Here is a 15,105-nt window from a genome sequence, read left to right as displayed (position 1 = left end):
TGTACCACATGCATACAGTGTTGAGTAAGTGTTGTCACTTAAAGAGGACCTATTATGCTTATCTTCAGGTGCTACAACATGTTCTCAACCTTTAATGTTCAAAAAACGCTTTTCTTTTCTCATACCGGCTCTGCTGCAGCACCTCTTTTCACCCTCTGTCTGAAATGCTCTGTTTGAGCTCCTGCTCCTGCCTTGATATACCATATCAATTTGGAAGATCAAGACTTTGTCATGACAGTCTCTCTCATCCAAACACAACTCTAACACAGATTTCTTAATAACTTAATTATTTTTGGCACATTATTAAATACTTAATATTTGTATGTAATCCCTTGGGAGTTGACACCTGAGCCAAGCAATAGTCAGTGAAGATATATCCTCTGTATACTTATTTTACTGTACTACCTTTGCTTTACATGCATTCTGGTGCTACGATGGAGTCTCTGCCTCTCGCTTAGTGCATGCTGGGTAACTTTGCTGCAATCCTAGAACAGCTCTTTTTACAGATTGATTAATGATAAGTTACTCTGAAATATATCTGTGATACATCATGTACAATACAATATACAGGCCTTATTATTAAGATACTGTCCAATGTACCTGCCCACTATGTGTTTCTCCAGTGTGGAGGCGCCCTCTAGTGGAGCTTGTTGAGGCTGCAGGAGGCTGGTTGATATTCTCACGAGAGCAGAGATCAACCTATGAGATCAACACGTCGCAGGATTTCAGCTGCACACCTCCCAAAAATGTTGCATAAAATGGAAATTGTGCACATTTGTATTGTGTTTTTTGCAAGTAAGTTGCGTCACAAGGGAGGTAAATAATTTATCATAAACTTGTTTTGACTGTGGACTAACCTTTAATGCATCAATGGGTTAAAAATATTGGAAAAAATATAAACACACAAATAGAGATATCAACAAATGTTCCCATTAGTCTAACCTCAAAGCTTGCCCTTCTTTACCACCACTGATGTGCCCTTGAGCAAAGCACTTAATCTCAAATAACGTTACATATCAGAGTTATTTTCCCTTATTAACTTCTGCCTGCAGCTGACTGACAAAGAGTTCAGCATTGCAGCCTCTGAACAGGTTAACCTACATAACAATGAAATGTGTTGATGCTCCTCACATCCACTTCTCATCAGTGCAATTAAACCTTGTTTTGTTGAAACACCACACCCAGTGTATTTTTAGCAGCATCATTGAGCAGGGAGTACAGGAATGTGTCCTAAGTAAAATTATCTTTGCAGGTTTATGGTTGCTCCTGCATATTTCATTAATTAACAGATTTCTGCTCACATTTTCCATTTATATTTCAATTTTGGTAAATATTCATTCAATATGAGTCACTGCACAAAACGCATAAACTCTGCATCACTAAAACTGTGTGTTCATCCTCAGATAGTGGCTGTCGCAGCAAGGGACCTGCAGCACGCTGAAGAATTTGCCAAAAAGCACAACATCCTTCGCGCATATGGAAGTTATGATGAGCTGGCAAAAGATCCAGACGTCGGTGGGTCCTTCTGTCAGCATATGGCACAATGTTTTGGTTTAATTGAAGCAACAAATTCTACTCAGCTGAAATGTCTTCAGGCAAGTCACTGAATCTAAACCAGCTCCAAGATGGATAATCTCTAGTGGACTCTGCAACTGTCCATTCCCAATACTCTCTCTCTCTCTAGATGTGGTGTATGTCGGCACCATCCATCCTCACCACCTGACTACTGGTAAGCTCTTCATGAAGTCCAACAAGAATGTGCTGATTGAGAAGCCTCTGGCCATGAATTCAAGGGAGGTGCAGGGACTCATCACTGCAGCCTAACACAACAGTGTCTTTCTCATGGAGGTAACGATATACATATATATTTTTTAATTTGTTTTTCACCAATTATCCATTCAAACCATTCTATGTGTCTCCGTTCAGGCAATTTGGACACGTTTCTTCCCTGTATCCCTTGAAGTGAGGAGACTGCTAGGCCAGGGTGAAGTGGGTGATGTTCAGATGGTGAGGGCTGATCTGGGCGCTCCGCTCACCCACATCCCTCGCCTGGCTGAGAGGAAGCTGGGAGGGGGGGCACTGCTGGACCTGGGCATCTACTGTCTGCAGTTTGTCCTCATGGTGTTTAATGGCGAGAGGCCCGAGTCCATCCAAGCCACGAGGCATTGCATAGACACAGGTGATTGTCTCAAGGAAAGCAATTTACCAAGCAAATATCTTTAATAAATGATGACTTATGTTCTCTGGAATATTCATAAAAACCTTGATACCTACTCTAACTATAAAAGCTCTCACTCTTTTTTGTCCAGGTGTTGATGGAACAGCAGTTTTGGTCCTAAAGTTCTCAGGAAACAGACTGGCCGTTTGCACTTGTTCAATCACCATGACGCTGACCTGTGATGCGGTTATCACTGGGACCAAAGGCACCATTAAGGTAACAGCAATAACACAATTCTAATATGCTAATATTAGCTAATGTTTATGTTAACAGTAGGCTAATTGTTAAATACAGCTGAAGCTGAGGAATGAAAACTTAACATTTTTTTGCCGCACAATTTGTGAGCCGTAATAGCTGGTAATCTGTATTTTTAAATCCAGTTTTATTTCCTGATTGTGTAAAGAGTTTTGCAGCCCATGGAGCTGCTAGTTTGTTTATGGACTTTTAGTCCTGTTGAGTCTATTACAGCATAAAAAATCTTGATAAACATGATAAAACATGGTAGACATGGTGAAATACTAGTGTTATATCTAGGCTCAGTAGCATCAACTAACACGTAAGTTTACTATGATTTACGTGTTGTAACTACTAACCAGTCAAAAACAAGAGCTCATTGCTATGTCTGTTTGTTCGTATTAAACGCTCCACAATGAAATACAGACTCAGCAACACCAGCAAATAAAGTAATATAGCAAAATATTTACAAATATTTCCACCTTTGTATGAATGAAACTGATTTCAACATCAGGTACCCAACCATATGTGGTGCCCCACAACCTTGGAGGTGAAAGGGAAGGAGATGCAGTTCCCCCTGCCAGAGGCTGGCATGCCACTAAACTTCACCAACAGCACGGGTCTACGATATGAAGCTGAGGAGGTGCGCCGCTGTCTGCTGAAAGGTAAGCTCTAATGAATTCAAAATAGAAACAGCTGTAGCATTTACACTTGATCTAGTCTGATATTGATTGATCGGATCAGTTTTATCTCCAGTAATTTGTTATATCCAGGTGTGAATGCAACACTTTTTGTCTTCCAGGACTGAAGGAGAGTCCAGGGATGCCGTGGGCTCACTCCAGCCTGTTGGCAGAAATGATAGATGAGGCCAGAAGACAGCTGGGAGTGACATATGACCAGGACAACATCCAGTGATGTGTTCTCAGCTACAGCTAGGAAGCAGACTTGTACCTCAACATGCAGAATGACAGAATCTGAATCACATTTCCTCTCGTATTCAGGCCACATGAGATCGTAGATGTTCTAATTTGTGTGTGTGCGTGCATGTGAGTGTAATACAGTAACATTAACAATGGCTTCATCCAATTCAAGTGGTCCTAGCAAGCCATGACAGTGTGACGACGGTTAGACAGCATGCACAATAGCAGGACCCTAAAACCAAAGCTGCCAAATGAAATTACGCCCATCATTAATTGTATTATTTGCATCTGTGCCGTTTCTCTGTACTGTGACATGTCAAAATGTGAAAAAAGCCTATTAAGATTGTAATAGTACACCTAATGTTTTAATATTCATAATTCATTTTCAAGTATTTTGTCTTTTGACAGTTTCTTTGGCAAATAAACTCAAGTGAAAATCTAACTGTTTGTTTTTTTTAGCTCTCATTGATTAAAATATATTGGAATCAAGTAATTATAATATAATAAAATACTAATTAATTAAAGTGGTGATATTTGTAAGTGCTAAGACCTGCTTTTGCAGTTTTGCAATGATATAACAAAATCCTCCAAAAAAACCCCGTATTATTTTCTTTGTCATTGATTAACATATATTGGAATTAAGTAATAATAATAAATACTAATTAATTAAAGTGGTGATATTTGTAAGTGCTAATTGCAATTTTGCAATGTTATAACAAAATCCTCCAAAAAAAAAACAAAAAAAAACAACTAATTTTCTTTCTCATTGATTAAAATATATTGGAATTAAGTAATAATAATAATAATAATAAAATACTGTGATTAATTAAATTGGTGATATGTGTAAGTGCTAAGACAGTGTTTGCAGTTTTGCAATTTTATAACAAAATCCTCTAAAAAAAAAAAAAGGAAAAAAAAACCCGAATTATTTTCTCTATCAGAGGCTTGCTAAAGACACTTTAAAATGAGTAAAACAAATTATACATCAATAAAATCAATGCTTGGATTTCCATTCATTTAAGCATGCACATAGCGTGCATGTCACTACTGGTTGCTCGGCAACTGCACAGACGCTTTTTTACTCTTCCCGGAAGTGCGTGGCTCCGAGGAAACATGGCGCACAGAGCAGTGCATAATAAACCACTGGTATTCATCGCTTCAACTTACTCGTTCACCGCTTTCTGTTTGTCTATTCTCGTCGCTTTTGTTACAGTAAACGCCGACAATGCGTTCAGTGCGAGCCACACGGCTACTGGAGCCATCGCTGCTGCTAGAGATCTACGGTGAGATGTGATAGCTACTCTATGCTAACGAGAGAGGTAAAGGTGGAGCTAACGTCACCAGACTCCATTCAGAAAGGTGTCAATTTAAGGACTTCTTGCGTTTTACAACCACGCACTCTTTGTAAACATATCCCTTAATACAATTTTACAAAACACTATTGTGTTGTAGAGATTTCGGCGTATATGTGGTCCATTAAGCAGCAGCATAATCTATTATTATCCGTGCTTTAAAAAGGATAGTCATGTGCATGTCACAGCCTAAGAGACAACCACAACAACACATAATAGATCAAACTCTGCCTTTTATTTACTCCTCTACTTCATGTTTTTGTTTTTTTTGTTGTGTTTTTTTACATTTATCCTTTGATATTGCAATATATTGTTAATAATTGTTTTTTTTTTATTTGTTTGTTTGATTTATTGACACAACACACATTAATTACTTCTTTATTGTTTTCTTCCATTTACATCAGAATCAGAATGGTGTTTATTGCCAGGTGTATGAGGTATACACTAGGAATTTGCTTTGGTTTTGTTGGTGCAAATAAGCAGTATAATAACAAGAATAGATAAAAACGTTAGAATAAAATAAGAATAAAAAAAATTGAATTTCTACCAATATACAATATAAGCTATAAATAAAAATAAACATGACATAAACAGATAGTGCTAATATTGCCTGTGTGCAAACAATCAGGTATCAGAGAGAGAGAGAGAGAGAATGTTCTTTTTAAATATCGATATATTGTAATTTGCTTAGTGAATTTTATATATATATGTTTTTGTTTTTATTTTATTCTTTTTTAAAATTTGTATTTATTATTAAATTAATGCTTTGGCAATATTGTTCACCTGACAGTCATGCCAGTAAAGCAAATTGAATTGAATTGAATTGATAGGAGTAACTTGGGAATAAGGACGTTGTTAACTGAGTACTGGGGCTCATCTGTGTTTTGTATTGGCAGATTTTTTAACTGACTAAACCAAATATTGCTATCAATAAATGAAGGACCAAATTCGTGTTTAAATGTATAAAATAATTTAGGGGATGGGATGTGTACATGTGTCAGAAAATATTGTCTGATTCATGAAAGAGATTTTATTGACATAAGGTGGTGTGAATAACTTACTGGTAGATTTACCTGTTCAGGGGCTTTTGTTTGCAGCACGGTAATACTGTGTGCATACTGACCCAGCAGCTTGCAGTAGTCACCCCATAACAACTGGTTTACGATGCTGCTCTCAATGTCATAAAGGTGTATTAAATCTTCATCAAGACTTTGATTATTTTCATTATACGTTTACAACTGGAATAATGGTGCAACGTCATTGTTCTTGTGATAAAAATGAAACAGAACAGCAGCAAATGGGACCACTTAACCAAAAATAAAATGTCCACAGCATATGATTTTAACCTTTTACAACATAATACAACTCTTTGTGTAATGCTGATGTTTGACTCTTCTCTTTAGCCATCTCTGTATAGCATGTCATGGCACTATTTTGTTTGTAGAATTGTTTTTGTGAAGCTACTATATCCTGTTGGGCAGTTGCCATCAACAAACCACCTCTTATGGTAAATGTTGGCACAGAATTTGATCTACCTGGATAGTTAAAGGCTAGATTACTTAAATCACATATATGTATATACCTAAACCATAAGACAGAAGGAATTGATTTCTAAAAAGCTTTAAATTATGGCTACCCTAAGGTCATAGAGTAAACATAATATCAGCTGAAATATGACAAATGTAGTCCTGCTTTTGTTATACAGATGATACTTGATATTTTAACTTGGATTAAGGTTGCTTTATTTCTGAATGTAGTAGGTTTGATGTAGACAGTTAGCCTTCACTCTTGTGTTCACTGACTAAAGAGCTTGATGCTGCTTTTTTTATCTATCCTTCAAATTCCGACATCTCACGTCCTCTCTTGTCATCTCAGGTACCTTTTGTACGACGTGAACCCCCCGGAGGGTTTCAATCTGCGGAGGGATGTCTACATCCGCATGGCCTCCCTGGTGAAGACTTTGAGGAAGGACGGGAACGACTGGGTGTTGGTGCTACCCCCGTGGGGTCGCCTCTACCACTGGCAGAGCTCCAACGTCCACCAGGTTCGTGTCCCGTGGGGGGAGTTCTTCAGCCTCACTAGCCTGCAGGCCAATGTGCCGGTCATTGAGTATGAGGAATTCATCGCCGGTGAGCTTTTGAATTTGTTGATTCAGAATAGAGGGACATTTGAAACCTCATTATCTGTATATGGTTTCTAAATGAATTGGTTCTTTTTCAACAATGCATAGTCACCACTTTTTAATCAGCTGTTAAAGCAGAGTGCTCAGTTTTGTTCCGCCCTCGTATCTAGAGAATGGAGGCCCCTTCATAGACCAGGTTCTGGTACTGCAAAACTACGCTGAGGGATGGACTGATGGGAAATGGGAGGAAAAAGTTGATGAGCGGCCGTGCATTGACAAGTTGATGTTCAACAAAGATAAACAAGGCTACTACAGGTAAACCCATGCAATGCACAGAACCCCACAATTTATACATACAAGTATGAAAAGATATACCCTGTCTCTTACTATTTCTGCTCATACACAACTAATTTGCAGTAGCAATGCGTTATGTAACATTGTTATAGCACAGTGTAAATTATAAGGGTGTATAAATTGTTTTAGTTTGACACCAGAGACTGCCTTTTTTACCCAGTTTTGACACCCGTGGCTACAATCTTTTCTAAACCATCCTAGTTTTCGTGGCGCTGATGTTTTCTGAATCCTTTTTCTGTCCTGCCGTCCTTTGGAATCAGATTTCTTTTTTTGTTTGTTGTTCCCACATGAAAGAGATTTATTAAGCTTAAATGCCAAAGAAAATGAATTGTGATTAGAATAACTCAGTGGAGCCTCTTCAGACAGTGATGGATCACATCCACAGTGTTTTCTGTATTAATGACATCCATCTTTACATTCCTGCTTGCACGTCTCTGTCCTCTCCATCCATCTTCGGCTGTCTCATTTATCTTGTTGTGTTCCCAAGGGGCTGGTTTTGGGGCTACGAGGAGACGAGAGCCCGAAATGTAACGTGCATATCAGCCCAAGGCCATGCCTCCATCATGGCCCCGGTTCTTCAGAAGAACATCACAGTGACGTGAGTCTACAGAGCAACATGCTGATCGGAAATGCACAAACTACATACATGACATGTTGTCCAGCACCGTCTGTCTGTTGAAATGTGTCTTTGGCAGATACATCAATATGATTATGATTATGATTTTTTGTCTTGAGTTATGGCATGAGAACGAGCAGCTCATTTTTACATTAATAAATCATTGGTTTCTGGCTTTAACTAGCACTGCTATTTCAGGAAAGCTATACTGAAGTCAAATTTAATATGGAGCAATTAACCATTACTAATCACCCGGCGAATGTTCACTGCATGTACTGCCGCGCTGCAGTGACACAGAGTCAGTCAAAATCAGTTAAGTTTCCCTTAAATGAATTAGACCTCAGCCACATTGTTTTGGAAATGAAAACGGTGTTTTTGCCCACTGAAATCCAAAAACACATCTCTTCCTGTCTCTCTTCATATTGCTCTGTTACCTACTTCGATCAAAAAACGCATATTGATTCGATCCACAAAGGACTGGCTAGCTAGTCGCCCAAAGCCTCATTTGACTGGATGAATTTTTGTAAACGGCCCCGAGTGCAGGATGAGTCATCAAACATTTGAAACCATTTACAGTAAGAGAAAAGACGGGGATTTTGATGCAAAAATACACTGATACTGTTTTTTGACATATATTTGGCTTATAACAAGAGGTAAAGAACAATTAATACAGGGACACAGGACTAAAACTGGGAAAATGTATATTTATTTATATCTGCAGTATAGCTTTGAGCCACATGAGGGAGCCTGCATGTTTGTATTGTTCTGATAATTGTAGCCTACTTAAAACATTAAATCTAATTCGAACAGCTAGCGTACTTTCTGTTTTACTGATGAGAGGAAAAAAAGCGAGAGCCTGTCAACTCCACCTAATTGTATATTGTTTAACTGATGGAAAGAAATGAAAATAATGAGATTGCCTGTTAATTCTGCCTAAATGCATTTTTCTTTTTGGTCTTTTCAATAACACACGCATAAAACGAAGTTCTGACTTATCAAACGTGTATCTCTTCGAAATGACCGGTGTACCTATTCAAGATAATATAAGGTGATGTGGAAATGGTAGTAAAAGTGTTCAGGAACATTCATTTCTCTCTTCTTATGATTTACAGACAAGGCCTATTATGAATTGGGTTGCAATAGTTTGTCATGTTTAAAAAGTGGGTCCCAAGAAGAAAAGTTTGTGAAACACTGTGTTAGATAACAAGTGTAGCTAATTGACTAGATAATATGTGAGTTAACAAACTACCAAGATGAAACGATCCAGACACAAAATGTGTTCAACTTATCGGTCGATTGCTGAAACAGCCTGCATGAATCCTCTATAAGACAGCGGAGCCTTTTATTCTTCTTTTCGTAACTAGCTGAAAGATGATCTGACCTCATTGTTATTTAAGTGTGGTATTGCTTACAGTCTGAGCTTCTCTTAGATCACGGTGACATTGACATGGATTAATTTGTTTGCAGGTCAGTTATGCTTGACCGAGCCGAGACACTCCTCCATGATCACTATGCTGGGAAGGATTACTGGGATGTAAGTTAATCATATCATACCTTTTTTTTTTTTTTTAGTAATGTTGGTGTCAGGTATTAGATGGCTTTTTTCCATATAACCTGGGAGACTCTGCAATTGTTTGTGTTTGATATAGACCCGTCGCAGTATGGTTTTTGCCAAGCACCTGAGACTAATAGGAGATGACTTCAGAGCAAAGCACCTGAACTCTACAGATGACAGAGACCGTACTGTTTACAGCGAGGACTGGACTCGCATGAAAGTGAGTCTGTGTATCTGACTGTGGCATGATCATGTGATTGAACAGGTGGAAATAAGGCTGTGGAAATGTACAGTGAGATTATCCAGTTTTTACCACGTGAGTGCATTTGCGTCATTTAAGTTCTTTGTGAATATGTATTTGAGAATATTTGGAATTTTTGAGTTAATCTTATCACCAGATCAGATCAGTCAATCACACCCTTTACTGCTGAATCATCTGTGTGTATGTACATTCCGTTTGAGTCCGCATTTCTTTGATTTCGCAATTTTACAAAGCTAAAATTAAACTGGACTGTTGTTTCTTTATTTGCTCCTCAGGCCAAGCTGGGCTCAGCTAAAGGTGGTCCGTACCTGGGGGTCCATCTGCGCAGGAAGGACTTTATCTGGGGTCACAGAGAGGACGTACCCAGCCTGAAGGGGGCAGTGAAAAAAATGCGCAGCTTGATGAAGAAGCATAAACTCGACAGCGTGTTTGTTGCGACGGATGCGGATGAGGAAGGTAATGACATAACGCCACATTCAGAGACAGTTTAAAAAAATATTCTGGTCTAAAACCATTTCAAACACATGACACAATAACATAAGAATTCAGTGTATTATAATGACAATAATACTGTAATCAGAAGACTTAGTAGTATAGATAGTATTAGTAAGTTGTAGTAGCATATCAATACAATCAATGTCACCATAAATGCTTTAATAATCCTGATTAATCTGTGTAATTTTGTAGAATTGAAGGAGCTGAAAAGGTTATTGCCAGACATGGTGCGGTTTGAGCCGTCCAGAGAGGACCTGGAGCTCTTTAAAGATGGAGGGGTGGCCATCATTGACCAGTGGATATGTGCCCACGCCAGGTAAATTAGTTTTCATAGTTTTGTAACATTTATTTATGATTAACATAATGTGTTATTGCTGATTTTTGTTTTTATTTTTGTTTTTTTTAAAGGATAATTATTGAAGACTAGTGCTAGTTACTGACTTTTACCCCATGGCCAATTATATAAGCAAAGATATTTTTCCATTGTACTAACCTGTGGCGGTACTGAGTTCCCCAGACCAATGGAAAATATTTCAACTTGAAAAACTAGTTGGTGACTGTATGCTGCTGTTATTTCATGTCACATGTCACACATCTCTTACATCACTGTCTGTTATTTCAGATTCTTCATTGGAACATCAGTGTCCACCTTCTCTTTCCGGATCCATGAAGAGAGGGAGATCTTAGGTTTTGACCCCAAAGCTACATACAATCGTTTCTGTGGGGACACTGAGAAAGAATGTGAACAGCCCACACACTGGAAAATAGTTTATTGATGTGACCACTCACTTTCCTGACACACACACACACAAGTGCCAAAAGTAGTGTTAAAAGTGACATGCATTTGTATGGAATATACAATATATTTTAACGGTTTTATGGTGTATATTTTACTTTTTTATGGTTTCAGAGTTGTGCAATCAATCAGGTCTGTGGTGACCACTGTGACTGAACCTTATGCTCAAGACTGGGCTGCCAAACGTGTTACTGTAATGTTCAACAAGTAAATCTGCAAATATTTTTTGGGTTGTATGTTGAATGTGAATCCTTCATGACAGCCTGGTATTTTACATAATTTCTGATATTTATTACCAGCACCGCTGGTGAGGAATTAGTGTCTTATAATGACTGCAGCAGAAAGTGTTGTATGGGAACATTCTCAGTTTAACAGTCTATGAGATTCAAAGATGTTGAGCATCAAAACGTTAAAGGTGCTAAATTCAAAATTCAGAGCTTTAATATAGCAACCAACAACTATTTGCTATGTAAAGATGTAGCGGAGTAATATCTACCTGAGCAGATAATGAAGTCACTCTCCCTCTGTGTGTTGTAATACGCCATGTTGAGATCCGTTTGGAGGAAATCCTTCAATCATAGATATACTCTAAATTTGGAATTTGGCACCTTTAACTATTCTGTTTTTATGTACAATTTTGTTTTTCAAAAGTAACGCCACATAAGTATGAAGGAGCATGCAGAGATCATGAGCACAGTATGAAGATAATGCATTTTTTGGTAAAAGGTACCCCGTGCAGTTGTCTTGAAAACACATAAAGATGTGTTGACATTCCCGTGTTTCTTACCAAAAGGCATTGTGTGTGTGTAACCCTTAGGTCTAAACAACGTTTTGAATGCATTTCCTTCCTCAGAAAACGTATTTTTGAAGTACTTTGAACCTTGCAATGTTTTCGTTAATGTTTGCTAGTAGTCTTCTTCTTCACTGCCTTGTTTTTTTAGCATATTGCTTAGTTTCTTAGCGTGTTACCAGTACCACTGACTGTTGATCAGTGGATTAGCATTAAATGTGAAGGAAGTGTATCGCTCTAATGCACTTGCATATGCGTCCTTGTGCCTTTGCACGAGATCCAAACAAAAAGGGGATCTGCTCACAGAAACACTGCTCCACAGCGCCACTAGTGGTCACAAACTTTATATTGTATCTTTAAAATAGAAGACCAGAAAGGAGAGCAGCTCACATTTTGTTAAAACGAGGTGCATTTCACTTCTGCTTCCACCCTATTTCAGTGTTTGAGTGAAATAACTTTCATCCCTTATTTCATATTTGTATGCAGTGCCAGTATTAACATTTGTTACATGGGATTACAATATTACTGATGTTGGAAAAGTAGGAAATATGAGATATCATAAATAACAATATGATGATGAATTTCTTTCAGCCTTTTCTTTTTTTCTTTGGCATTGACCATAATAGTATTATTGCTACCGATACTAGCGTTTAAAGGAACTGAAATGTCACGAAGGAGCCACTGTGTCCCGTAAACACTAGCCGGTCATTAAGCTGTGACGTTACAACACACCCTATTTTTTTCCATTCCTGAGGTGACCTAACTATCTGTCTGGTATGGGCATTGTCTCATGACTTTCTTTGTACAGTAGTTGTGTAATGTTGATGTTGAATAAAAGTTTTTAGCAGAGTTTAAACTTTGCATAAAACAGATTTGTGGAAAATGAAAACAAAGTTTTTTTGCTTGTTTATATTTTTGTACCTCTACATCTTAATCACCAGATTAATTCAACAGCTGAAGAATGATGATGTCAAAAATGTTGTAAGAGTTTATATCTTAGTCAGGTTTGCGAAATCTACGTACACAGAATCCCAAACAGGATGCTTTAAAATAAAGAGAAACTCAATTATGAGAGAATTTACATAAATTCTGACTATGTATGTACATGTCAGAGAAATATTATGATGAAATGATTCAAGTCTGAGGAATTGTTCCTCCTGAGGCTGCTGTTTACTGCATCATGTTTACCGGTAGCTCTCATGCTATTTTCACATGTGGTTTTATCAAGATTGAAAACCAGTTGGACTAGCTCTATGATGGAAATCTTACTGATGCTTCACAATACAATAGTGTCAAATGTCACCTGCTCTTGTTTGGCCCAACCCTGTGATTTCCTGTTTTTTAAGTGTGTGGTAATTGAACTGCCACAACTGAATGTATGATAGAGAGTTACCTTCTATTGATAGATCTGAAATTGTCTCCACACCTTTGTTAAACCGAATCTTAAGTCCACCCTCTGCTCTCCCGGGTATAAAACAACTGTTATCCCATATAGAGGAGAACTGTGACAATGCAAGTTTGCCACCAACATGTTGATGTATAGAGTACCACACTGAGATATAGTATTTCTAAGAAAAGGATTCTTTGGCTGTTTGACTAGCTTTTTGACACTAGTTGAATATAAATAAAGCTTAAAGGTGCTATTGATAACATTCAGCCACTAGATGTTGCCCCGTTGCATTGCATTCACTTCACAACAAGTCGTTGCCAGGCACTTACCGTCAATCTCAGCCATTTATCCGGTTTTTACCACACTAACTGACGACCCAGAGATACCACGTGATACCAACGTCATGATACTATTGGCTCACAAGCCTTGTCAGAAGTGGGAACCAAACGTCAGATATCTTCCACATATATAAACAAAAAATGAATTTTTGGACCCGCTAACATTTTTAGAATGATTAACTCACAATCATAATTTTTTTTGGCACCTCTCTAAAGGCTCTGTGGATGTACTATTATTATTATTATTATTATTATTATTATTATTATTATTATTATTATTATTTATTTTTTATTTTTTTATTTTTTTTAATATTTGTCTACACAAAAATGTTATCAATAAGACGTTTAAGAGGAAGTCTTGATGTTGATATCTGCTCTATAATCACCCAAGCTGGAAAGGGAGCCACAGATACAATAAATACTGGGCAGCCAGTAATACCATTTTAATTTAATCGGGGAGTTGAAGCCCTCCTCTTCCATATGTTAAATATAGCCTAATAGCCTTAGTTGGAGCCTAGCTTTTTATAATAATAATAATAATAATAATGACAATAATCTTTATTTATATAGCACCCTTCAAAACACAGTTACAAAGTGCTTTACAATAAAAAACAATTATTCCAGATGATTTTGTTCAATAAATCATCAATATTATGGAAAAAGTGGGGCGAAGTGCTTAAACACTAGCATTTTTATTATATTTATGTGACCAATCATAGTTATAGGCATTTGGGTCCATCAGTTTAACATCTCCTTCCCTTTCTCTACCAAGGGGTCATCATTTATGGAAACCATTTGGTTCACCTCAGTCTCAGGGCTAATTTTACCCCTAGGTATGTCAATCCTTCCTTAGTGGTTGTGAATGGAGTATCTATAATATGCTATCATCTTTCGTCTTTGTTTAAAAATATTAGTGCTGACTTGGAGTTGTGTTTGTTACATTATTATTTTTCTGTCAGTAGAACTTTGGTCTTTGAACTCTCAACATATAGTCATAAGATATGCTCCATAGAGACTTCACTGCATTGCTTTTACATTTCCCTGTGGATCCCCCCCCCCCCATTATATCAGTGTGATTTGTCCCTGTGGAGATCCTTCCCAGCAACACCTTACAAACCTGGGTAATTGTATGTAATGTGATGCTTGGCGTTGCCCTGACCCCTTTAACCCAATGCTCTCCCTTGTAGAACAAAATGTCAAATGTTTTGAAACATGTGTTGTACACGACTTGTAATCTTTTTGATTTTAGATTAATCTTTCTGTCCATTAATCACTTTATCCAAGTTAGCCAGAAGCCTATACCTGAATAAGAACTATATACTACCACTTCAGGTCAAACAAGTAGCCTAGCCCAGTGGTTCCCAACCTTTCCTTAAGGGAAATTAATAATAATGAATAAACTGAAGACCCCTGACTAAGTGACATATTTTATGGATATTTCATATTATATTCAATGCATAACAATAACAGTCCAGAACAACTGATAAACTGTACAATTAACCAAAATGGTGAACACAATAACTGCAGAAAGTTTGTGTAAAACGTGCGATTTGGATGAATTTTGATCAGATTAGTTCCTGTGAATAATGCATCAGAGAAGAGTTCTCCTGTCATTTTTAGGAACTTTGAATACAAATCTGTCTGTATTATTATTATTATTATT

The 15,105-nt window shown here is 37.5% G+C and overlaps 1 protein-coding gene and 1 pseudogene across 1 annotated transcript; both read left to right on the top strand.

Moving 5' to 3' along the window:
• Positions 1 to 1,328: 1,328 nt before the first annotated feature.
• LOC119500145 lies at positions 1,329 to 3,814 on the top strand (annotated as a pseudogene).
• A 455-nt stretch (positions 3,815 to 4,269) lies between these two features.
• pofut2 (protein O-fucosyltransferase 2) lies at positions 4,270 to 12,603 on the top strand. Its single transcript, XM_037789657.1, has 9 exons — positions 4,270 to 4,655; positions 6,600 to 6,853; positions 7,017 to 7,161; positions 7,688 to 7,798; positions 9,284 to 9,350; positions 9,466 to 9,591; positions 9,909 to 10,089; positions 10,321 to 10,444; positions 10,751 to 12,603. Exons 1-9 carry the CDS (start codon positions 4,396 to 4,398, stop codon positions 10,902 to 10,904), a joined length of 1,422 nt encoding a protein of 473 aa, XP_037645585.1. The 5' UTR covers positions 4,270 to 4,395; the 3' UTR covers positions 10,905 to 12,603.
• Positions 12,604 to 15,105: the final 2,502 nt, after the last annotated feature.

This window comes from Sebastes umbrosus, chromosome 13, assembly GCF_015220745.1.
Source record: "Sebastes umbrosus isolate fSebUmb1 chromosome 13, fSebUmb1.pri, whole genome shotgun sequence".
NCBI lineage: Eukaryota > Metazoa > Chordata > Actinopteri > Perciformes > Sebastidae > Sebastes > Sebastes umbrosus.
This window is presented reverse-complemented; position numbering and strand designations above follow the sequence as displayed.

Coding starts and splice junctions, on each gene's coding strand:
- pofut2 (XM_037789657.1), top strand. CDS start 4,396: ATGCACATAGCGTGCATGTCACTACTGGTTGCTCGGCAACTGCACAGA. Junction 7,162..7,687: donor GATAAACAAGGCTACTACAG/GTAAACCCATGC, acceptor TGTGTTCCCAAG/GGGCTGGTTTTGGGGCTACG. Junction 10,090..10,320: donor GACGGATGCGGATGAGGAAG/GTAATGACATAA, acceptor GTAATTTTGTAG/AATTGAAGGAGCTGAAAAGG.